The sequence below is a fragment of the Bos indicus x Bos taurus genome, chromosome 14 (genome assembly GCF_003369695.1).
Source record: "Bos indicus x Bos taurus breed Angus x Brahman F1 hybrid chromosome 14, Bos_hybrid_MaternalHap_v2.0, whole genome shotgun sequence".
Taxonomy (NCBI): domain Eukaryota; kingdom Metazoa; phylum Chordata; class Mammalia; order Artiodactyla; family Bovidae; genus Bos; species Bos indicus x Bos taurus.
Window position 1 is genome coordinate 75642365 of NC_040089.1, and position 26514 is coordinate 75668878.

Consider the following 26514-nt stretch of genomic DNA (forward strand, 5'->3'; position numbering starts at 1 on the left):
AGGTATGTTTGTTTTTATGAAGAACTATCGAGTTATTTTTCAAAGTGGTTGCACCATTCTGTATTTCCATCAGTTGTGTATGAGAATTCCCATTACTTCACATCCTTGAAAGCATTTATTGTCTTTCTTTGAAAATTTTTGCTACAATAGTGGAAAAGAAATGTTATCTCATTGCAGTTTTGATTTGTACTTTCTTAATCATTACACTTAGCATCTTTTTATGTGCACAGTACCCTATTTTATATTTTGGAAAAATATCTGTTCAGACTATTCACTGATTTTAATGGGGGTGTTAGCACTCTTTCTATATTCAATACCTTATTATAAAAATTATTTCTAATCTTTTTTCCATTCTGTGGATTGCCTTATCAACTTCTTGTTAGTATAATTTGCAATGCAAAATTTTTTAATTTTAATGAACTTCAGTAAGTCACTTCTTTTCCCTTTCTTGCTTGTACTTTGGTATCATAATTAAAAAGAGTTTACCTAACTTAAGTTCATAAAGACTTACTCCCAAATTTTATCCTAAGAGTCTTATTAGTTTTGTTATTACATTCAATTCTATGTCTTTGCAACTATTTAAATTTAATTTTTGCCTGTAGCGTGAAGTAGGAGTCCAACTTCATTTTTGTGAGTGAGCATACCCAATTATCTCAGGATCACTTTTGAAATTGCTATTCTTTCTCTTTGAATTATTTTGTCATCTGTCAAAAATTGACCGTAACTATAAGAAGTTTATGTCTAGACTCTCAGTCGTATTCCATTGATATATGTCTTTCTTTATGCAACTACTACACAGTTTTGCAATAAGTTTTAAAGTTTGGAAGTCTTCCATATTTCTTCTTATCAAAATTATTTTGGCTATTCTGCATCTCTTGTGTTTCTATATGAATTTTAGTAACAGTCTGTCATTTTCTGCCAAAAGGAAAAAAAGGGGCAGGCTGGGATTTTGATAGGGATTTTGCTGAATTAGTAAGTTGATTTAGAGTATGCCATCATCATTTTCTACATGGACTTTCTAATGCCCTCACAACTGATCTTTTCACTTCAATCCTTGCCCTTCAAATATGTTCTCCATATGGAACTAAAGTGATTAAAGAAAAACAAATCTAGATTATATTCCTCTTCATTTTATAAATCCCCAAAGCCTCACCCAGAGTAAAATCAAAGATCCTTAAGTTTAATGACCCTATATCCACCTTTCTCCTGCTGCTACTCTGATTTCATCTCTTACAATGTTCCTGCTTAGTCATTCATTCGAAGTACCCTGAACTGATCATGAATCATTCTCAGCAGGCTCTACTTCAGACTTTACATTCTTCATTAATTCTGACCCTGTCCTTCCTCCTCCAGACATTCTGCACTTTCCTCAGGTCTCAGGTACAATATCATATTATTAGGGGTTCCTTCTTGATCCTTTTGTCTAAAATAGCATCTCTCCATCTTCTGATATCCTTTGTTTTTCTTCAGAGCACTCATTACTGCCTGACATGTAATATATGCATACATTTTTTTAGTATTTATCTCCCCCAATAAGTAAGTTTCATGTAAACAAGGATTTTGTTTTGTTCACTATTTTATCCCCAGTGCTTAGAATGGTGTTTTCTACAAAGCAGGCATTCATAAATATCTGTTGAAAGATGAACAAAATATTTTAAGACTATTTAATGGCTACAGATGAAATAGCCAATTCTATTAGGATTCTGTTATACAATGTTACATGCAGATAATACATAATTAAACTTCTCTCTCTTACTTTTAATATTATTATATTATTCAAGCAGTACATCTACTTTAAAACACATGTCAAATGAATTTGAAAGCTATGTGAATGAGCCTTCCTTGACTCTAATTTTCAGCAAGTCAAAAATACTGAGGTCTCATAATCACCATCAGTCTTAGCAAGCAGTTAAATTTATATCACTATGTTTTAAAATCAAAGAATTGTTGGTACCTCATAAACAGTATTCTAGAAGAATACTAAGAATATTAAGAAGCCAAAGAGCATTAAACGTCTTCACAATTCTATGTTTTCACTTCACATGATTTGGATTGTACCACTAGGAAGATTCATTGTCTAACAGAACCCTGCTTTCAACTGGTTGTTTTACCCATTTCTTCTCTAACCTTGGGCGTGCCTTGTGGCTCACTGGTAAACAATCTGCCTGCAGTGTGGGAGACCTGACTTCCATCCCTGGGTTGGGAAGATCCCCTGGAGAAGGGAAAGGCTACCCCCTCCAGTATTCTGGCCTGGAGAATTTCATGGACTGTATAGTCCATGGGGTTGCAAAGAGTTGGACACAACTGAGCGACTTTCACTTTCACTCACTTCTCTAACATTGAATAGTGTTTCTTTAAAACCAAGATAATATAATTTGCTAGTATTTATTCTTTTGTATGAATTTGGTGATGTTGATAAAGATGACATAATTCTAAGTGCAGGTCAGTTTTGTACTTGTGAACTGCCACTCAAAAACAAAGAATTCCTGGCTTACTTCACTCTGTATAATAGGTTCCAGAAAGAAAAACACCAATACAGTATACTAACACATATATATGGAATTTATAAAGATGGTAACAATAACCCTGTGTACGAGACAGCAAAAGAGACACCGATGTATAGATCAGTCTTATGGACTCTGTGGGAGAGGGAGAGGGTGGGGAGATTTGGGAGAATAGCATTGAAACATGTATAATATCATGTATGAAACGAGTTGCCAGTCCAGGTTTGATGCACGGTACTAGATGGTTGGGGCTGGTGCACTGGGATGACCCAGAGGGAGGGTAGGGGAGGGAGGAGGGAGGTGGGTTCAGGATGGGGAACGCGGGTATACCTGTGGGGGATTCATTTCGATATTTGGCAAAACTAATACAATATTGTAAAGTTTAAAAATAAAATAAAATTAAAAAAAAACACAAAGAATTCCTGCAGTATAAAAGTTTCAATGTGCATAAAGGAGGATACATTAAAATTATAGTATGAAAAATAACAGAATTATAAATGTATGAGAAGCAGTATAGGAATCGGGAGTCAGGAAGACCTTATTTTAAATGCTGACTCTTTGTTTTCATAAGTATAGTAATAATGATGAAAAGTTACACATAAAGGAACTTACTTCTTTTTCTCTAAAAGGGAAATAGCAAACAATTTTAGAGCACCGAACAAAGTGCCAGGGATATGGTAGTACTTTAAAAATGTGTGGTTCAACTCCTTTGACAGATATCTCAAATGGGCATGAGACTAGGTATAAAGTCAAGGGTCTAATGAATAGGTAGACTGAAACAGCTATCTTTATATGAGGCAGATGGGATAACCACTGAAATGAACTGTTGAGAATTCCATTATCATTTTTAAAGTAACTGGTATCTTCATAATATAATCACATTAAAAAATGAATACATCTTACAAAATTGAATACTAAAATAAATTGGAAAAATATGAGACTTTTGAAGATTCATAAATTGGGAATCAAATAATCTATTCAATGTTTATCTTTTTGCCTTTAAAATATTCTTAATAGATTTTTTTTTTTAATTTCAAAAGTCAAATATGCTACTCAATCCACATCCTGACAACAGTAGTTGACAACCTGGTGGATATATCTCCATTCTTTTGTATATAATCATATAACTGTTTGTGTGCATATGAAGTCACTTCAGTGGTGTTTGACTCTTTGTGACTCTATGGACTGTAGCCCACCGGGCTCCTCTATCCATGGGGTTCTCCAGGCAAGATTACCGCAGTAGGTTGCCATGCCCTCATCCAGAGGATCTTCCTGACTCAGAGATGGAGGGAACTGTGTCTCTTAAGTCTCCTGAATTGCCAGGAGGGCTCTTTACCACTAGTGCCACCTGGGAAGCCCTGGAACTATTTACATAGGATTTTTATGATTTGCTTAAATTTGTTATATATATATACACATATGTATATATACACATCTCCTGAAGTTTATTTTGGAAAATTCTTAGTATCAATAAATGATACTACTATAATTCATCATCCAAATCAAGAAAGGCTATGCTATTAAAACTCACCTTTGTACAGTTCAGTTCAGTTGAGTATCTCAGTCGTTTGTGACCCCATGGGCTGCAGCACTCGGGGCCTCCCTGTCCATCACCAACTCCCGGAGTTGGTATAAGATAGGTTACAAGGGGGCACTGTACAACATGGGGGATATAGCCAGTATTTTGTAATAGCTATAAATAAGACTGCAATCCTTAAGCAGTGTATATTTTTTAAAAAATAAATATATAAATTTCATTCTATAATTAAAAATATGTGGATGAATGAGGCAAAGTGTAAGAGTCAGAGAAAGATTTAGAGGTAGGCCACTGCTGGCTTTGGAGGAAGAGATTGAAAAAACCCAGGATTGAAAGAGATATCTAAAATCTGGAGAAGGCAAGAAAACATTTTCTCCTGGGACATTTAGATGGCCTACAGGCCTACTTTCACCATTATTTTAGCCTCAGTTCAGTTCAGTTCAGTCACTCAGTCGTGTCCGACTCTGCGACCCCATGAATCGCAGCACACCAGGCCTCCCTGTCCATCACCAACTCTTGGAGTTCACTCAGACTCACGTCCATTGAGTCAGTGATGCCATCCAGCCATCTCATCCTCTGTCGTCCCCTTTTCCTCCTGCCCCCAATCCCTCCCAGCATCAGAGTCTTTTCCAATGAGTCAACTCTTTGCATGAGGTGGCCAAAGTATTGGAGTTTCAGCTTTAGCATCATTCCTTCCAAAGAAATCCCAGGGCTGATCTCCTTCAGAATGGACTGGTTGTATCTCCTTGCAGTCCAAGGGACTCTCAAGAGTCTTCTCCAACACCACAGTTCAAAACCATTAATTCTTCGGTGCTCAGCTTTCTTCACAGCCCAACTCTCACATCCATACATGACCACAGGAAAAACCATAGCCTTGACTAGACGGACCTTTGTTGGCAAAGTAATGTCTTTGCTCTTCAATATGCTATCTTGGTTGGTCATAACTTTTCTTCCAAGGAGTAAGCGTCTTTTAATTTCATGGCTGCAGTCACCATCTGTAGTGATTTTGGGGCCCCCAGAAATAAAGCCTGATACTGTTTCCACTGTTTCCCCATCTATTTCCCATGAAGTGATGGGACCAGATGCCATGATCTTAGTTTTCTGAATGTTGAGCTTTAAGCCAACTTTTTCACTCTCCCCTTTCACTTTCATCAAGAGGCTTTTTAGTTCCTCTTCACTTTCTGCCATAAGGGTGGGGTCTTCTGCATATCTGAGGTTATTGATATTTCTCCCGGCAATCTTGATTCCAGCTTGTGCTTGTTCCAGCCCAGCATTTCTCATGATGTATTCTGCATATAAGTTAAATAAGCAGGGTGACAATATACAGCCTTGATGTACTCCTTTCCCGATTTGGAACCAGTCTGTTGTTCCATGTCCAGTTCTAACTGTTGCTTCCTGACCTGCATACAGGTTTCTCAAGAGGCAGGTCAGGTGGTCTGGTATTCCCATCTCTTTCAGGATTTTTCACAGTTTATTGTGATCCACACAGTCAAAGGCTTTGGCATACCAATGCTTAGTATTATATAACTGTGAGCCTTGAAAGTTGGTTTCCAAGATGTGTTCTGACACGTTAGACAAATGTCCTCAGTTAAATATTTCACTTTTTCTAAATTTCCAATTTCCCCTCTATAAAGTGAGAAGCATAGTTAAGAGCATGGGCTTTGTACAGAATTGGGCCTGAATTCCGGCTCCATCACTGCAAATTCCTGTTTATTTGTCAAGTGTCTTCTGCTTTATAAGCATTAGTTTCCTCTTTTGTAAAATTTGTTTAATAAGCTTAACTCAAAGGACTGTCATAATGAGATAATGCAAATAAAGCAATTTAATTCAGTAAAGAATCATTAATGTTAGCTATTTTGATTACCCAATATGCAGATTTTTGTAAAATTTCCAAATATGACTATGCAAGTCTGAATGTGTATCTGATGCTTTTCTAAGTGCTTTCATTTGGGTCAGGATATTTCTAGAAAGTAATTATTGTTATACCAAGTTTTACCATTAAAACATTGGAATCTAGGGGTGGGTAATTTCTTACAACCACAATTCACAGAAGATAATGTCTTTAGTTGTTAAGTCATGCCCAACTCTTTATGACCCCATGGACTCCGTGGACTGTAGCCCACCAGGCTCCTCCATCCATGGAATTCTCCAGCAAGAATACTGGACTGGGTTGCCATGCCCTCCTCCAGGGGATCCTCCCAACCCAGGGGTCAAACCCAGGTCTTTCTCATTGCAGGCAGATTATTTACCATTTGAGCCATCAGAGAAGCCCCACAGAAGATGATAGACTATAAATTAGCACACTGAAATTTTATCTGAAACACTCATGATATTCTCACCATAGTATACTGTCTTCATCAAATGAGAAAATTAATGAAGTGGTTTTTATATAGGTAATTATGCCCCCAGCAATGTGGTAGCAGTATTCTAATGTGCACTTCATGATTACGGTATGACTTCCATTATTATGTTATATTATAAATTAGAGAGATTTCACAGAAAAAAGTAAGACTACTAACAAGTTGATCTTCTTCTAGAGAGCTTATCTGGATGAACCTAACAAGATCACCCACAGCATGAGCTGTTTAAAAGCAGTTGGTAGAGAAAAGAAATTTGAATGACTCAGTGTGAGAGATCAGATGGGAGTTTTTCATTGCTGAAATGGAGAGGGCTTGTGAATGGGGCAGCCTCTAGTGGCTAAGAAGGATTCCCCAGCTGACAAGCAGCAAGAAAACACGGAACAAGGATGTAGCAGCCAATCAACACTGCATCGAATTTGGATACATGTTTCTTATCAAGTTAGATGCATTAATAACTCAGTTGAGAATATTTGGAAACCAAAATAAATTTTAGCGTATTTTATGACTTAAGAGTATTCATGAAATCATTAGACTTGTTTTTAAAGGGCAGCCGGAAAACTCCTCTCACTGAAAAAATATCAAAGAATGTGGAAGACATTGCACAATTGCTTTGTGAATGCAAAGTTGAACTTGTTCAATAAACCAGTTATTTCTTTGGTGTATACAGTAGTTTGTGGTTATATTTTAATAGAAGCACCCAAAAACCCAGGGTAACATTTTAATTCTTTATGCAAGGAGAATGCAAAATGGTTATAGTTAAATTTTTTAAACTAAATGTGCCCAAATTGTGTAAGATCATTTTCACCAATAGCAAATAATCCTACTTACAAGTATCCCTTCCTGTGGAGAGACATGGAAGAACAATGCAAACACAGACCCTTTGGATCACTGACTGCATAATTCATCAAGGATTACATTTATGATAGAACAGCATTGAGTAGAACAAGTAGCTTAATGTGTATTATAAAGTAGAGCATCAGCAAGTCTAAAATTGAGAATAGAGTGTTATAGATCTTTCTGCTTCTTTTCTTAAAACAGACTTAAGTCAACTCTGTCATCCCCAAAACCATAAACTGAAATGGTTTAATATTTTGTTTATGAAACAAATTATTGAAAATACCCAAGCAAAACATTGACTTCTTTATGCAAAATAAACATAAACTTTACAAAAATTATCAATAGCTAATATAAATAATTAAAATTCCAAGGTCAACCTTGTTTTCTGATTAATGCTATCATTTATTCATATATATAATGTATAAGATATGTGATATTTCATAAAATAAACTTAATTTCCCAACTGTGAACTACTTCTACATGTCCGCAAAATGTTTAAAATATTTGAATGGTTTTATCGTTAACAATATATTTTTCTTCAATATGTTTATGAAATTCCTAATGAACTGAATGAAGTTTTACTACATTAGTTTCTGAGAAAGTTACATGAAATACATTATTTTCACACAAAACTTTGTCCAAAATAAAATAAAAATTAACCTCAAATTAATTTATGTTTCTTTATTGACATTATTAGTAATGAGTAAAAAGGATTTCAAGACAAAAATTATTGTGTCATACCTTATTTTTAACTGGGAAATGTATATTTATACAACAATTTTATCATCAAACAGAAACAAAAAACAAACAGGAAAGGAAAGCATAGTGACGGTAGCAAATCATCAAGAGCCTAAGCTTTTCTGGTTAACTTTGTTACCAAGGAGACACCCGGATATAACGTTTCTCAGCAGAGAGGAGAAATACCGAGGGTGTTGGGATGGAGATCTTTTCAATAAGAATACATTCATTGCTTCTAAAACATCTAAAAGACCTATCTGTGGTAAAATAAAAAAACCTGGTTTCCTAGGTTTTTGATTAAAATAATTATTATCAGAGATAAAAGTCTTTTGATATTCTTCCTAATAAAAAAACAAACAAAAACGTTCAGATAGTGTGTACTGATGACACCTTGAAATTGGAATTTTCCTTTTAGAAAAAGCCCATTTAAATCCATAGCTGTCTCCTAGTTTTTCAGTTATTCATGGTCGAATGAGATATAATTAATAACAGTGGCAATCCATTTTTTATATGAAAGCAATTATTTCTCATTACAAAAGTAGTACACTTGTTTTAATGGTATGATGAGAATTTCAGATATCAATAAAATTAAGGTAGTTAGTATGTATAATTTTAATCTAAATGACTTTGAGGTATAAATTCTGCATCTGGGCAAAGATATATTTTACCTTAATAAAAATAGTAATCAGATAAGCTAAATTCCCAGTGTCATTATATTAAGAAAATACTTATACTGCTTAAACTTAATAATCTTGTTCTTAGTTTTTTAAGACACTTAAGGTAACATCTGAGAAGAATGTACATAGATTACAAAACAAGTTATTTGCTATTTTCCAAAAGTTAACAATCTAAATGAAAAAAAAAAAATACTTTAAGTCCTTTTAAATAATGTCCAATTAATTACTGAACATTTCCTCTATGATTATATATATTTATATATATAATTCTCCATATATAATATTTAGCATTTATGCACTCTTTTATGTTTCTTGAATTCTGTTTTGCTGCTGCTGCTAAGTCACTTCAGTTGTGTCCGACTCTGTGTGACCCCATAGACGGCAGCCCACCAGGCTCCCCTGTCCCTGGGATTCTCCAGGCAAAAACAATGGAGTGGGTTGCCATTTCCTACCCCAATGCATGGCAGTGAAAAGTGAGAGTGAAGTCTCTCAGTCGTGTCCGACTCTTAGCGACCCCATGGACTGCAGCCTACCAGGCTTCTCTGTCCATGGGGTTTTCCAGGCAAGAGTACTGGAGTGGGGTGCCATTGCCTTCTCCTCTGTTTTACTTACTAGTAAAAATATAGTGACTGCACTGCTTCCTTTAGGTATTTACTAAATATCGTTAATAAACTGGATCATTTAAGTGATATTGGTTCTTTACCATAATTTATATGGGAGTAAATAGAGTGTGAACTATATCCATGAGATAATGTTTTCTTCTCATATGTGGATTATGTTGCAATCTATTAAAGATTGTTAAATACAGTAAATTTGGAGAGGAATTGTAAAATGCATTATTGGAAAACTAAATGTTTAATTAGTCACCCAACACGTCAGTAGGTTTATAACATCAGTTCCAAATGAACAAATACATGGAATTTAAAAATATGAATACTCACAAAAACACAAATAAAACTTAAACTATGACATCTATTTGAATTTTAGTTTGCCAGATGACAAAGATGATTCTGATACATGCTTGAAAGAAGGGCTTTCATGTGTGATATGTTACTTTAAGCAAAAGAGTCCAAAGTGTATTTAACTTGCATCAGTTAATATCATTGGTACATGAAAAGAAAAATCTAGCCTATGTCAAGTGAGACTATTGTAAATATAATTAGAAGTTAGTACACATTCTTAAGTGACATGTACCTTGAGAGGTTTGGTAGTGAATGTCATAGAAGGAAAGAAGTAGTCAATGCAATTTCAAACGGATACCTACTAAAAGTTGACACATGAATTTGAAGCTAAACAAAACCAGAGTTATAAAGGTAGAGGATACATATTCTCTAAGAAACATTTAAAAAAAACCTTGAAATTCAGAAAAGAGAATTCAGCCAAATCATATATAAATAATATGAAAAATTTCTAATTGAGCTTATTTAAAGTAAATCTCTCATGCAAAGAGTTGACTCATTGGAAAAGACCCTGATGCTGGGAGGGATTGGGGGCAGGAGGAGAAGGGGACGACAGAGGATGAGATGGCTGGATGGCATCACTGACTCGATGGACGTGAGTTTGAGTGAACTCCAAGAGTTGGTGATGGACAGGGAGGCCTGGCGTGCTGCGATTCATGGGGTTGCAAAGAGTCAGACACGACTGAGCAACTGAACTGAACTGAACTGAACTGAAAGTAAATTTCTCACCTATGTTTATTTCTATGTTTCTAGATCTTTTAATCAATGTTATCATTTATATTTCAAATTCAAGTGCATATCCTACTTGAATATTTATAGTATTTAGAGGGTCAATCACACATGACTGGGTGATTATTCTAAAATTTTAGCATCACTAATTATTAGAGAAATATAAACTATAGTAACATATCACCTCACATGGTCAGATTGGCCATCATCAAAAAAAGTGTATAAATAATAAAATCTGGAGAGTGTGTAGAGAAAAGGGAAACTTCCCACACTGTTGGTGGGAATGTACAGCCATTAAGGAGAACAATATAGTGTGTCTTCTAAAATACTGAAACTAAAATAACTATATGACCCAGCAATCTCACTCCTAAGGCTATAGCCAAAGAAAACCATAATTCAGAAGGATATATACACCGCAATGTTCACTGCAGCACCATTTACAAGAACCAGATCATGGAATCAACCTAAATGTCCATCCAAAGAGGAATGGATAAAGAAGTTGTGGTACATATATACAATGGAATATTAGTCATAAAAAAGAACAAAATTCTGCCATTTACAGCAACATGGATTGACTTAAGATATTGTCATACTGATTGAAGTAAATCAGACAAAGAAAGATAAATATCACATGATATTACTTAAATGTGGAATCTAAGTAAAAGTGATATGAGAGTGAGAGTGAGAATGAAGTCGCTCAGTCATGTCCGACTCTTTGCGACCCTGTGGACTGTAGACCACCAGGCTCCTCCGTCCATGGGATTCTCCAGGCAAGAATACTGGAGTGGGTTGCTATTTGCTTCTCCAGGGGATCTTCCCAACCCAGGGATCGAACCCAGGTCTCCCACATTGCAGGCAGACGCTTTAACCTCTGAGCCACCAGGGAAGTCCTTAAAGTGATATAAATAAACTTATTTACAAAACAGAAGTATGGTCACAAATGTAAAAACTTTTGGTTACCAGGGAGTAAAGAAGGATAACTTCTTTATAACTTCTTTAAGGAATAAAGAAGGAAAACTGGGAGATTAGAACTGACATACACACCGGTATATAGTAATAAAATAGACAAATGATAAGGAACTGTTGTATAGCACAAGGAGCTCTATGCAATACTCTGTAATGGCCTATATGGGAAAAGAATCTAAAAAGGAAAAGAAAAGAGTGGGTGTGTGTACATGTATAACTGACTCACTTTGCTGTGTTGTACACCTCAAACTAGCACTACATTGTGAATCAGCTATATACCAATAAAATTTTTTTAAATTAAATTTAAGATAAAAGTTTAAATACTGCAAGCCACGGATTTTTATATACACTTGATCTAGATTATATATTGGATGATAGTACAAAATTGACATGAACAAGAAACAAAGAAACAGTAATTTTAAAAAATCTAGAAAGGGAAGAAATGTTGCCATTAATGATAGAGGGAATTAACAAAGAGATTTTAGTAATTTACGATTCAAGTCTTTTAAAATATTGCTGCTGCTGCTAAGTCGCTTCAGTCGTGTCCAACTCTGTGCGACCCCATAGATGGCAGCCCACCAGGCTCCCCCATCCCTGGGGTTCTCCAGGCAAGAAGACTGGAGTGGGTTGCCATTTCCTTCTCCATAAAATATTGCTAATATATTCTAAAAGTAGCGCAATTAATGCAGATAAACTATGAAGTTATAAATGAGATTATATATAAGTATGTTTTCTCTGTAAATAACACACATACACCCATACTTACCTGAGTATACTAATTTGTCTATAAAATACAACTACTCTTATAAAAAACTTATCAAATACAATGGCAGAATAGTTGAAATAAAAGGCATTTATGTATTTACCATGTAGGTCCTTATCTTCAATAATTGCCATCTCAACGTCTTTTCCAGTAACTATTGTGCAGGTGAAAGGAACTTGAAGAAGAACACTTATCTCACCAAAAGACTCCTTCTCGCTAAGTCTACCCATATAAACAAGTTTCTGAATTTTTTTCTGTAATAGATACAGATAATGTTTAATGAAATCACTTTCACATAATGGATAAATATTATTACCACCAGAAATGTACTGTTCATAAATATTTTGGGTATATGGTATTTAAATTAGCATTTTCATGCAAATCAAGAGGACACTTATTTATACATATACTTAAATTTTATTAGAAAAATAGAAAATAGATTGATAAGAGAATTTCAGCATATATAAAATAATTGAAAGCATCATAGTTTAGTGATCTACAAATTAAATGTTTTAATCCACCAAGATGTTTCTGAAACCTTGAACTAATTCCATTTTTCAACATCCTAGGACACCATTTAGCAACCATAACTTAGTATACGTGGTTTGTATGAGGTAACTCTTTGAGACCCCGTGGACTGCAGTATGCCAGGCTTAATGTATGTCAAAAACCATCACAATATTGTAATTACCCTCTAATTAAAAAATAAAATATTAAAAAAAAGATTATTACAATTCATCCTATCTGCTGATTATCAGTTCTGCTCAGTTCAATCACTCAGTCATGTCCAACTCTTTGCAACCCTGTGAACTGCAGCACGCCAGGCGTCCCTGTCCATCACCAACTCCCGGAGTTTGCTCAAACTCATGTCCATTGAGTCGGTGATGCAACCATCTCATCCTCTCTCACCCCCTTTTCCTCCCACCTTCAATTTTTCCCAGAATCAGGGTCTTTTCCAATCTGTCAATTCTTCAAATCAGGTGGCCAAAGTATTGGAGCTTCAGCTTCAGCATCCATCATTTCAATGAATTCAGGACGGATTTCCTTTAGGATTGACTGGTTGGATCTCCTTGCTGTCCAAGGAACTCTCAAGAGTCTTCTCCAACACCACAGTTCAAAAGCATGAATTCTTCAGCACTCAGCTTTCTTTATAGTCCAACTCTCACATCCATGCATCTACTGGAAAAACCATAGCCTTGACTAGATGGACTTTTGTCAGCAAAGTAATGTCTCTGCTTTTTAATATGTTGTCTACTTTGGTCATAGCTTTTCTTTCAAGGACCAAGTGTTTTTTTAATTTCATGGCTGCAGTCACTGTCTGCAGTAATTTTGGAGCCCAAGACAATAAAGTCCATCATTGTTTCTATTGTTTGCCCATCTATTTGCCATGAAGTGATGGGACTGGATGCCATGATCTTTTTTGAATGTTCGGTTTTAAGCCAGGTTTTCACTCTCCTCTTTCACCTTCATCAAGAGATTCTTTAATTCCTTTTTTGCTTTCTGCCATAAGGATTGTGTCATCTGCATAGCTGAAGTTATTGAAATTTCTCCTGGAAATCTTGTTTCCAGCTTTGCTTCATCTCAGCATTTCACATGATGTACTCTGCATATAAGTTAAATAAGCAGGGTGACAATATACACCTTGATGTACTTGATGTACTCCTTTCCCAATTTTGAACCAGTCCATTGTTCCATGTCCAGTTCTAACTGTTGCTTCTTGATCTACAAACAGGTTTCTCAGGCCAGTAAGGTGGTCTGATATTCCCATCTATTTAAGAATTTTGCACAGTTTGTTGTGATCGACACAGTCAAAAGCTTTAGCGTAGTCAGTGAAGCAGAAGTAGATGATTTTTCTGGAATCCCCTTGTTTTTTCTATGATCCAATGGATGTTGGCAATTTGATCTCTGATTCCTCTGCCTTTTCTAAATCCGGTTTGAACTAGAACTTGCCTATTCTAGAACTTCATAAAATTGACATCATACAGAATGTATTCTTCTGAGTTTCACTTTTTTGCCCAACCTAATGGTTCCAGATCCATCCATATTCTTGTGTGCATCAGAGCTTCTTTTGGTTGAGGCATGATATTCCAATGAAGGTAAACACCACAATGTTTCTCTTCATTTCACTGTCAATGGACATTTACATTATTACTTATTTTTGACATGTGATGATTCACGTAAGACTTTTGGTAAATGTATATTTTATTTCTCTTGAGTAAATATTTAGAGTGGGATTACTGGGTCATATGTTAGTATAGTTTAACCAATCTGATATGCTTATAAAAGTACTTTGTTGTGGTTTTAATCTGCATTTCTTTGATAAATAATGTCAAGAATCTTTTAATGTGCTTCTAGGTCATTTCTAAGTCTTACAACTCAACATAACTTACAATTTATTTTACATATTATAGCTCAGTAACAAGAAGAAAATAAATGCAATGAAAATTAGTTAAAAAAATTGAACAGCTGTTTCACAAGACAAATAATAAATGACCAATAAACACAAGAAAGACATGTTTAATATCTCCTATTTTTTAAAGTAGGTTAATCAGTTAAAAAGAATACATACATTTAAAACTTACCACTTTTCTTGATTGTGGTTTTGAAAATCCTATGATATTTCTATAAATCTTACAATATCCAGAATTAATATAAGCCACAAAAGAGATTATATTTCCACTTTCCACGATCACTGTAAACAAAAGAGATAATTCACTGTTACACATAATTTTCTAGAAGATATTATTTTAGTTACTAGGACAACAAAAGTTGGCATGTTTAAATCAACAACTATTAATAGTAAACTTCTTAATGAATGACAGTATACAGGCAATGCTTGTTATATGAAAAATTTATGTCAGATATTTATGCTAGCACCTAAAATAGAAATAAACATTGACAAGAATTTGGTACGGTTTGCTGGTAAACTGTGTGGTGGAGGAGAGGAAGAGGAGTTTGGGGCAAGCCCCAGTTGTAGTATTTGATGATTTCCATGGTGCAGATATTCATGCCATGACTTGTTTCAAACTGCCAGTGATTTAACAACTGTCTCAAAAAAGAAAAAACAGAGAAAAATCTGTGAATATTTAACATTTAGAGCTTCAGAGCTCAAAGTGTATAATAAAAAAAGGAAGTAAAAGGTTATTTGTCACAAGTCATTTATTTTGCTTGAATAAAAATTTATGTAACTCTTCTACTGTTTTATACATTGTTTATTAAATAATAACAGTATAAAGTTATCTTCAAACATCAGAGCATAATACAGCTATGGACTTATGTGTAAATTGTATAGACATGGGAATTTTTTCATAGACACAACAATTAAAAAGAGTAAAGAGTAGCCTTTTGCCAAAATGTGATATGATAGCAGACATTGTTTTACTTCTTTTAATCAATCAATATACATAAAGAAAAGCATAGAGTCTTCTGGCAATGTTATAGTTAAGAGAAGGATACACTTAAGCCGATACTAAAGAAGCCCACATTCTTAACTTTTCGAGCAGCACTATCATAAATCTTTTCTTGAAAGTCAAGCCTTATATAGAATATAGAGAAGCGTGTATAATATCAAAGAGAATGGAGATCAGCTTGTCTTTGTATTAAAGGCAAGGCAACCACGGAAAAGCTGAACCACTGCAGTAAAACCTATGAGGCAACCTCCCTCCTTAGAGGGGACAGTTGCTGCCTGAGTAATTGTCTATAGTCTCTATACTAATCAGAGAAAATGTTTATCTTAATGAAGACAACACAGCAAAACCCTTTTCATCTATGTAAGCAGGCTGAATTTAATGACATTACAAAAATATGTCTCATTACACTTAAATAAGACATTTTAGACACTTTTTGACTAGGAACAGAATTGCACCTACTGCCTGTAAAGATTCAACACCTCTCTCTTGTGTTTCTTAATTTTAATCGTTCAGCCTTTGATCCTGCTTCACATTGCAAAGAACTTATGCCATTGATGTCAAGATAAATGTTGCCATCTCCATACCTTTTCCTCTTGGGTTACACAGAAAGTGATGAACAACATAGAAATATCCAAAGGATTATAATACAGTTTTAAGTGGAAAGATTTAGTCATGGACTACATAGGAGGAATTTTATTCGTTATTATTTGAAGGTAATATTCAGGAAATAAAGTTTATTTGTATTTCAAACTTAGGCTTTTAAAGAGCCTCATCAAAACTCACACTCATATTCTAAAACCTGAAATTATTAGATCATTGTGAAAAGAGGAAACCTGATTTTATCTTAAAGGTAAATAAGAAAGGGAAGAAAATCAGAAGGGTTCATAGAAAGGGAACATCAGGTATTGTTCTTTTCCTTCTTGTTGCTTATTATATACCAGAGAATAGTAAAAAAAAAAATCTAATAAAATAATTTTATTCCAATTTTCAGGTCAGTTAGAAGAAGTCACGATAAGAAAGATAATTCCAAGCTGGCTATTAGAATCAGCACTGGAACAGTTAAGGTCTCAGTTTAGATGGGAACTAGTGATTAGAGATTGTTAAAGGACACCTTCTTAATTAAGATAAGCTCAAGTCCATCAGCCTAACAGACCAAAACACAGTTTTGTATCAGAGGATCAGTAAGACTGATGCACCTCTAGCAGAACACACATTAGCTGAATGGATACCAGTTCTTGTAAAACTTGATTACTAGGAAAAGAACAATATTAAAGAAACAAATGCTAGCAAGTGCTACTTTTAAACTTTACTTTAAATTTGGGGAAATATTTTTGAACATGTTTTCCTTATGAATATACTTTTTTGCTGTTGCAATGTTGCTAACAAAAATCTTGGTTAGAAACGACTTTGTATTTACAAATGCTGAGTATTTCTGTAAGGGTCCATACTAATGAAACTTTAACCAATATTAAACACTACCTCTTTATTATTTGAAAATCTATATTTATACTCATTTAAGAATACTTATGGCTAAGTGGAAGCAAATATTGAATAGAAATATGTGTCAGAAAAATTGATCACTGACTAATTTCCTAATATACTATACCTTCTGAATTTATGCCAGGTTAAAATAGGTCATTATTCTAAAGTATGAGCACTATATGTAAAATTCTCTCATGCAAGTTAAATACTTGTCACATTACATAGAAATAAAAATAAGTGAGCATTTCTCTAATCTCACAAGTATGAGATTTGGGGGAAAAAAGGTTATATTAATTATTGATAGAGAAAATTCAGAGAAATATGGGTGGAAGAAATTTTAAATTTTGAACATGCCTCAGAAACTATTCCAGGAAAAGAATTTGTGTGCTTAGTTGCTTAGTTGTACCCGACTTTTTGTTGACCCCATGGACTGTGGCCTGCCAGGCTCCTCTGTCCATGGGGATTCTCCAGGCAAGAAAACTGGAGTGGGTTGCCATGACCTCCTCCAGGGGATCTTCCCCAACCCAGGGATCAAACCCAGGTCTCCTGCATTGCAGGCAGATTCTTTACCGTCTGAGCTACTAGGGAAGCCTCTCCAAGAAAAGAATTTACTAATACAATACATTTATAGAATCATTTCACAGAAAGTAACAGAATATGATTGGTTGCTCATTAAAAATTAAGATAAATGAAGAAGGTCCAGACTTGATGTTAGATTCCCTGAACCCTCCTCTCTCCTCCACATTCTTGCTCCTTTTTCCCTTTTCCTCCCATTCCATGCTCCAAGGTAGGACAAATATTGTTGCTTAGAGCTTTTTACTGATGCTGAAGCTGAAACTCCGATACTTTGGCCACCTGATGCGAAGAACTGACCCATTTGAAAAGACCCTGATGCTGGGAAAGATTGAAGGCAGGAGGAAAAGGGGATGACAGAGGATGAGATGATTGGATAGCATCACTGACTCGATGAACATGAGTTTGAGCAAACTCTGGGAGCCGGTGATGGACAGGGAGGCCTGGTGTGCTGCAGTCCATGGGGTCACAAAGAGTTGGACACGACTGAGCAACTCAACTGAACTGAGAGCCTTTTAAAAGTCAGGGCAGAAGAGATTATGGGGATCTGATGCCCAGCCAGATAGCCAAGACACACTCACCTACACTCACCACGTCTTTCTTCGGATCTCCCCCTCTCAATGAAGTCTACTGTGATAGATCATCCTACAGTTTAGCCCTCTCTTTGCCAGCTCTCTTACCCTATTCTCTTTTTCCTCATGGTTTTGTTATTATCTAACATGCTAATTCACTCATTTATTTCTTGTGCTTATTGTGTGTTATGTCCTTTAACCACTAGGATGCAAGCTCCATCAAGACAAGGATCTTTATCTTTACCTTTCATTCATGCACCTACTTGCAAAGTGGCCATTCAATAAATATTTTATGGACAAATGCAACATCTCAATATTGAATTGCAATTTTCTCAAAAAGTCAACTGAGCACAAGAGGAAGCTCATAGCATGGTGCCTTAAGTTTTTATGAAACCAAGCATCATGACTAAAAATTTTGGATGAAATGTTTTTAAGTATATGAGGTGGTACTAGGCAAAAACAAACAGACAAAAACACCAACCTCAAAAGCTAGAAATAAAAAGAGAGTGCAGTCACAGGATAAAGAAAGCCCTAGAGCCAGTGGCAAAGTCTGTCTGCGAGATTAGACATGCACATCCTCCTTCATAAAACCCCCAAGAGCAATATTCTTGTGGGGTGAACTGGAAAAATCCCACCTTACAGAGAGAGTTCCTGAAGATATTTTCCTCTTCTAGTTGTGGTACTATATGACTGGAAAAAGAAAAGAGAAAATCTGTCTGAAAATTCTTAACCATAGCTCATGGTATTGGGAGTAATGTCTACACCATCTATAAGGTACCAAACATTGATTTTTAAATTATAAAGTTGTTTTGCAACTCTAAATCCCCAGGAAAAAATTCTTTCTGAATAAATTCATGCATATCCAGGTTTCAAAAGAGTCCCACAGATATGAAAATACTATTTTAGGGAAACTGAGCCCTTAATAAAATATGTATTACTAGATACATTAGCTGACGAGCTTCATTAATTATAGCCACCATAGTATTAAACTATATTTATATATACATATGTTATAAACATAACTATACGTATATTTAAGTCATGCTTCCCATTAGCTTACACAGTTATTGTTTCTTACATGAACTATGAATTGTTGGCTTAAGAAATGGAAGCATTGCTATTAATGTAACAAAAGAGAAAGTTTTGTAGAAAGAACTAACATTTAACGGAAGGTCAGTTACATTTACGGTTCCACAGTCAGAATAAATCAAGCTTCATAATTACCATACTTAGAATTTTTATTCCACAAAAGTAGTCGTAAGTAAGCAAATATGGGTCAAGTACCAGAATATTTCTTTCTATGCAGCAGGGGTCGATCATCAAAGAATTTAGGTGACATTACCAATGATTGACTATATGCTAAGCAAACAAATATTAAAAAAAAAAAAACATTTCAAATAACATAAAAAATGTAATTTGTCATCTTCCAAAAATATTTCCGATTCATGGATATCATTATTCTTTCTTTTGCTTAGCACTGTGATGAATCTTGTTGCATATCTGTGTGTGTGTGTATGTGTGTGCACATGCATACATGTCTGTGTTTAGCCTGACATTTGGAATCAAATTCTATTTTCAATTGAAATGGCAAAATGAACTTATTTCATAGAGTTTTTTAGAGGACTGAAGAGTTAATCTAAATTAATCTGCAAGAAAGAGTACTTTATAAATATCACTAATTAATAGAAGAAAATTATTTTCATATTAAACAGTTTCTTCATTTTCACCTGACAATCATATTAAAATATTTCAACCATAAATTATAATCATTGTAATTGTCCATTTCACAAGGATGCACTGATTAGCAACTTCATTCTGACACTACATAATCATCTACATTGATTTCAGTTAAATTACTTAAGCAATATTGTATTAGAGATGAATAATCATGTACTAAATGGACTGGTCAAGAAAGAACATGAATAGTATGATGCATTTATAATTTATACCTAGGCACCATTTATACCTAGATGATAATTAAATTTGTTCATTGCTTGAAATAATGATTTACTTCATTAACTTCACAATAATTTATTTCAAGATATATTCCACTTTGTATATCTTAATGTAGTCTAGACTAGTGTTACTGATAATCCAGCTTCATTTTTGTATACATTATTATGATGAGAAAAAAAGTGTGAATTTGTTATTTTTAACATTTTTCAAACAACTTTAAAAAATGTGATAAATCCTATTTTCATTTTTTAATGGAATATTATTGTTTAAATTAGATTTTATAAACTTTTTAATTAATCTTCTTTTACAATATCTTTGTTTATTCCTCTGAAACTATTTTTTCCTCTTAATCACATTATTTTCACATGTTAAACAACTCAATATAAATTGCATACCCGTACCCATTATTGCTATTTCTAGTTTCAAGTTAATAACTGGGTTTCCCTGGTGTCTCAAAGGGTTAAGAATCCACCTGCAATGCAGGAGACCCGGGTTCCATCTCTGAGCTGGGAAGATCCCTGAAGAGGGAATGGCTACCTACGCCAGTATTCTTACCTGGGGAAGTCCATGGACAGAGGAGGTGGCAGGCTATAGTCCATTTCCATCTTAAGTAACTTCTGTAGCATACTTTCAGGTTAAATAGCTTATTGAACTTCCTCCCATGTGTGCAGATTATTTTCTAACACTTTTGTCAAAGTTTCCTTTTTTATTTTATCAAATATATTCAATATACCCAAAACCTAATTCTTACCCTATGCCATGTTTGAATTTTAGAACTGGTAGAGGCTGATTAATACATTCTAACATGATAAGTTAACAAATTTGTTTTTCTAAGAACATTTTTATTTTAAAAATGACTTGCCTTTCCCCTCTGATACATGATACATCCTCCATTATATACTATATATTATTCTCCTGCACACTGGGTTTTTTTTATACACTAATGGTCTAAATGAAATGAAAAAGTTGTTTGAGGTTTTATAAGAAATAAATTTACAGCATGTGTCAAAATTCTTTAACATTTTAGACACATTGATGAAATGGATCTAATTGTAAGAATTTTTCTTAAGGAAATAATCAGGTATTTAAATATATAAGTAGACAAAACTGTACGTATTATATGTATACATAAAATATATTTTATGCAACTTGAAAATCAATAGGGAAATGCTTAAATAAAACATGATAATCCATTGAATATATTATATCATGCTTCCATTAAAATTCAAGGGGCTTCCCTGATTGCTCAGCTGGTAAAGAATCTGCCTGCTATCCGAATTGCAGGAGACCCCAGTTTGATTCCTAGGTTGAGAAAATCTGCTGGAGAAGGGATAGGCTACCCACGCCAGTATTCTCAGGCTTCCCAGAGTGGCTCAGATGGTAAAGAATTTGCCTGCAATGCCAGAGACCTGGGTTCAGTCCCTGTGCTGCGAAGATCCCCTGGAGAAGGGAACATCCCCTGGAGACAGGAATGTTCTGGCCTGGAGAATTCCATGGACTATATAGTCGCAAAGAGTTGGACACAACTGAGCAACTTTCACGTCATTTCACTTCTTCACTAAAATTCATAACTTTAGAAACTGTTCCTGATGTGGAATATGCTAATTTTATAAAAGCCAGTGGAAATGAGTTCATTAACTCTATAATATTTAACTTTGTTTGAAAATATGCAAAAACTGTTTGCTTCTGAGTTAAAAATCTGGCAAAATATAGGAAAAGCTTGATGACTGTAACAGTCAATGTTTGTAAGTATAAATTATGCTTTGTAATATTCAGTATACAAGTATATAATAAATGTAGACATTGCTTATATATTATTTCATTATTACATTAGATAAAACATTTTTAAAAATAAATGTTTTTAGCAACTGATTTATAATGTGGTCTCTGGTAGAGGTATACCATAATTACAGAATAAAAATAAGTTGGTTTTCAGCAACATGGTATAATAACAAACCCAAGACCTTCCTTCCTCTCGCAGAGACACTGATTCCACACCAATCCATAGACCAAGTCTATTTGTCAGAAGTCCAGAAACTAAATAAGAGTCTCTTGTCAGCCAGGTAAGCACAAAACCAGCCATATCAAAGCTGGTTAAAAAAACACCCATGGAACACACTTGTCATCGTCTCCCCATCACTCCCTCCCCCAGCACAACTCCACAGGATCAGGAGAAAATTACTGCTTCTGATTTCTGTCCAGGGAGGGAGAGAGAAGGCTGGACTGTATGTCCAAAGCTTTGAACTTTCAAGGGAACTTCCTGAGCCATTGGATTCCGCCTTGCTTCTCTGAGAGCACAGATAGAGCTTTATCTAGATGCCTGGGGACCTCTGAGAACAAATAAGAGCTGAGTAGCATGTTCCCCAGAACACGCGTGGTGCAGCAAAGTCCAAAACAGCTTGTGGCCTCTCCCTCAGGGGAGAGAGAAGACTGAGGCAGGCATCACCGCTCCGGCTTTTCCGTGTGCTGCCTGATTTGCATCTTGTCTGAAACTGAGCACTGACGGGAACAGGGTGCCAGGTTGAGATCCACTGAGAACAAACACTTCCCTGCGTGTACCAGAGTCTGCAGTACGACATACAGACAGTATGCAGCAGTCCTGACTCGGACTTGGCAAACCTCTTCAACAAGGAGATTAAACACACAAGACCAGAGAAAATGCATTCCCGGAAAAGGCTTCAGAGATCGCTAGTATATCTAGCTAGGCTGACTGAAGAAGTTCCTCCCTGTGCAGAACTATGTCACAAAGACTGGGAGAAGAATGGTTTTTCACACTCCAAAGTTCTGACAGAAGATATCTAGACATACAAAAAGTAGGGAAATATGGGACATTCAAAGAAACAAATTAAATCACAAGAAAATGATCCTAAAGAAATGAAGAAATATGAATTAACAGAGAATTTAAAATAGCCATCATAAATAGGTTCAGTAAATTAAAAGAGAGAACAGACATGTAAATAATTGACATCAAAAAAATTCTGTAGAGGAACTGAATAAAAATTCTAGAACTGAAGAATTAAAATAACTGAATTGAAAAATTCACTGTAGGGACTTAGCTTTTGACTAGCCATAAGAAAGAATCGGCACACTTGAAGACAGGACTTTGAAAATTATTGAGGCTTAAGAGCAAGAAATTAAGGAGAAGAAAAAGGATAAAAAAAAAAAAAAAAGAGTAAGAAAAGTGAAGAGAACGTAGCGGATTGCGGGACATCATCACATAGTACAGCATACGCATTATATGAATCCCGGAAGAGAAAAGAAAGGGTCAGGGAACCTTTGTTACATATGCATCCCATAAACTAGTAGAAAGAGAACATTTGTAAGTAGGAACATGGAAAATATAAATAAAGCAAATCAAATTTCTAGAGATGAGAACTAAAGTATCTGACATGAAAAATACACAACCTACACGGTAGACACTACAGACACAATGATTAGTCACTTAGAAGATATGATGATGGAAATTATCCAAAATGAAGTGGAGAAGGAAAAAAAAAGAGGATCAGACATGTATACACAGACACACAGAGAACAGAGCACACTGAGCCATGGGACAGGCTTAATCCATCTAGTACATGTTATTTGCATACCCAAAAAAGACTGAGCGAGCACTTTAAGAAATGACATCCAAAATATCCCACACTTAATTAAAACTAATATTCCACCTCATAATAGCAAAATATACATTGGTTACACGTATGCATGGAACACATACTACATAGACCTTATTCTGGGCCATATAAAAAGTCTCAATAAGCTTCACTTCAGTTCAGTCGCTCAGTCGTGTCTGACTCTTTGCGATCCCATGAATCGCAGCACACCAGGCCTCCCTGTCCATCACCAACTCCCGGAGTTCACCCATACTCACATCCATCGAATCAGTGATGCCATCCAGCCATCTCATCCTCTGTCGTCCCCTTCTCCTCCTGCCCCCAATCCCTCCCAGCATCAGAGTCTTTTCCAATGAGTCAATTCTTCGCATGAGGTGGCCAAAGTACTGGAGTTTCAGCTTTAGCATCATTCCTTCCAAATCCCAGGGCTGATCTCCTTCAGAATGGACTGGTTGGATCTCCTTGCAGTCCAAGGGACTCTCAAGAGTCTTCTCCAACACCAGAGTTCAAAAGCATCAGTTCTTCAGTGCCTCAGCCTTCTTCACAGTCCAACTCTCACATCCATACATGACCACAGGAAAAACCATAGCCTTGACTAGACTGACCTTTGTTGGCAAAGTAATGTCTCTGCTTTTCAATGTGCTATCTAGGTTGGTCATAACTTTCCTTCCAAGGAGTAAGTGTCTTTTAATTTCATGGCTGCAGTCACCATCTGCAGTGATTTTGGAGCCCCCAAAATAAAGTCTGACACTGTTTCCACTGTTTCCCCATCTATTTCCCATGAAGTGATGGGACTGGATGCCATGATCTTCGTTTTCTGAATGTTGAGTTTTAAGCCAACTTTTTCACTCTCCACTTTCACTTTCATCAAGAGGTTTTTTAGTTCCTCTTCACTTTCTGCCATAAGGGTGGTGTCATCTGCATATCTGAGGCTCTCAATAATGAGCTTAAAGATATTTAAATCATACAAAATATGTGCTTTAACTAAAACAAAATTAAATTTAAAATTATTAACCTGCAAAATCTAAAACATTTTTAAGTTTAATAACATATTTCCTAGGAATGGGTGAAAGAGGAAAAATAAAGAAAATTAGAAAGCATTTTGAAAGATGAAAACAAAAAGAGTAACATACCAAAATTTGCATAAGCATCCAAAGCAGGACTTAGAGGGAATAACATTAAGTGGCAATATTAAAAATGAAAAAAAATCTCAAATCAGTAGCCTCAGCTTCTGGCTTAAGATACTAAAAGACTGAATTAAAGTCAAAATACACAGGAGAAAGGAACTAATAAAGATAGGAGTACAAGTCAATGAAAAAGAAATCAGAAAAATGACAGGGAAAATAGATGAAAATCGAAGTTGTTTCTTTGAGAAGATTAATAAAATTGAGATATCCCTATCCAGGCAGTCACAAACACACAAAAAACACCCTCTGCTCAAAGTGTGATTATTACCCCATTTTACAAAGGAGAAAATAAGGCACAGAGAAGTTACATGATTTACTCAAGGCCTCACAATTAGAAAGTGTACAGGCAGGATTGAAACCCAGATTATCTTTCTTCTGCAGCTATTCTTTTAAATATATATTAAATATATATTTACAAATTCATATCAATATTTAATTAGCTGTATCAAATATAAATATTATATACAAAGTAATAATTACCCACTGTCTGGCCCTTTTTCACTTTTCAGTGTATCTTGTATATCATTATGCATTTGTACATTTATTTGTACATATACAGATGCATAATGTACTTTATGATCATACATTATGCATCTGTATATGCTTCATTCTTTATATTGGGAAGATCCCCATTATACAAACGTTCCCTAATTTATTAACCAGCCCATTATTGATGGATATTTGCTTTCTAAAGCAAAAAAAAATTGTTGCACATATATCTTTGAATAAACAAGTGCACATTTACTGGTAGTATATATTTTTAGAAGTAGAAATTATTAATATAAAGATTGTTATGTTTTTATAGATTTTTGCCAGATTAGTCTTGAAGCATGTCGAACCAAGTGATATGCCTACCTAAAAGCACATAAGATTCTTGTTTTCCAATCCTAGAAAATCTTTGTTAATGAAATTTTGAATGATTGTCAATCAAATAGAAAATGTCAATTACATAAAATTGAATTTTCAAAACGATGAGCAAAGGTGAATGATAAGAATTGTCTTTTCATTCTCCTTTCTTCATTTCCTCTCCCTCTCTTTCTACCCACCAGAGATTTTACAATTAATTGGTTAAGAGCCATTTTATATTAGAAATCATTTTTCTCAGGTGTACAACATTTTTATCAGCTTGCTTTTATGTATTAATACCTATGAATCACACTGCCATGCAGAATACTGAATTTTTATTATTCTAGGATTAATATTTCAATTTTAATTTTGAAATTTTAGTTTCAAAAAGATATTTACATGTTTCTTTAGCCATGCTTAAAAGAGCATCTTCCACCAAAAGTTAGGAAGTAAATTTGCCAGTGTTCCCTTATAATGGTGCTATGACATCCTAGTTTACACAGAGGCTTTTAATCCACCTGAATGCATTTGTCTCATTTTAATACTTGTCCAACAATCAGGCATTTAATAAACTATCTTTTCCCTAATCTTTTGAAACAACACCTCTGTATTATATTAAATTGCCATATTTTTCCTATTTCCTTAGTATTTCAAACAATCTGCTTACCAAATGAAATATTTGATTTACATTACATTCTCAAAAATGACAGAATGATCTTCTTGCATACTGCATATATGTGAATCTTATGTGTGTATCTATGTGTTTAATTCAATCTCTAATGAAAATGCAACATTCAAAAAATGAAG

The 26514-nt window shown here is 34.8% G+C and overlaps 1 protein-coding gene across 1 annotated transcript in view; it reads right to left on the bottom strand.

The window, feature by feature from the left end:
* CNBD1 (cyclic nucleotide binding domain containing 1) overlaps positions 1-26514 on the bottom strand; it is a 501194-nt gene that overhangs the window by 101650 nt on the left and 373030 nt on the right. The window contains exons 11-12 of the mRNA XM_027560651.1: positions 14653-14762; positions 12074-12324 (exon numbers count right to left, since the gene is read on the bottom strand). Of these exons, the coding sequence (XP_027416452.1) occupies positions 12074-12324; positions 14653-14762 (361 nt within the window). The remainder of the gene's footprint in view (positions 1-12073; positions 12325-14652; positions 14763-26514) is intronic.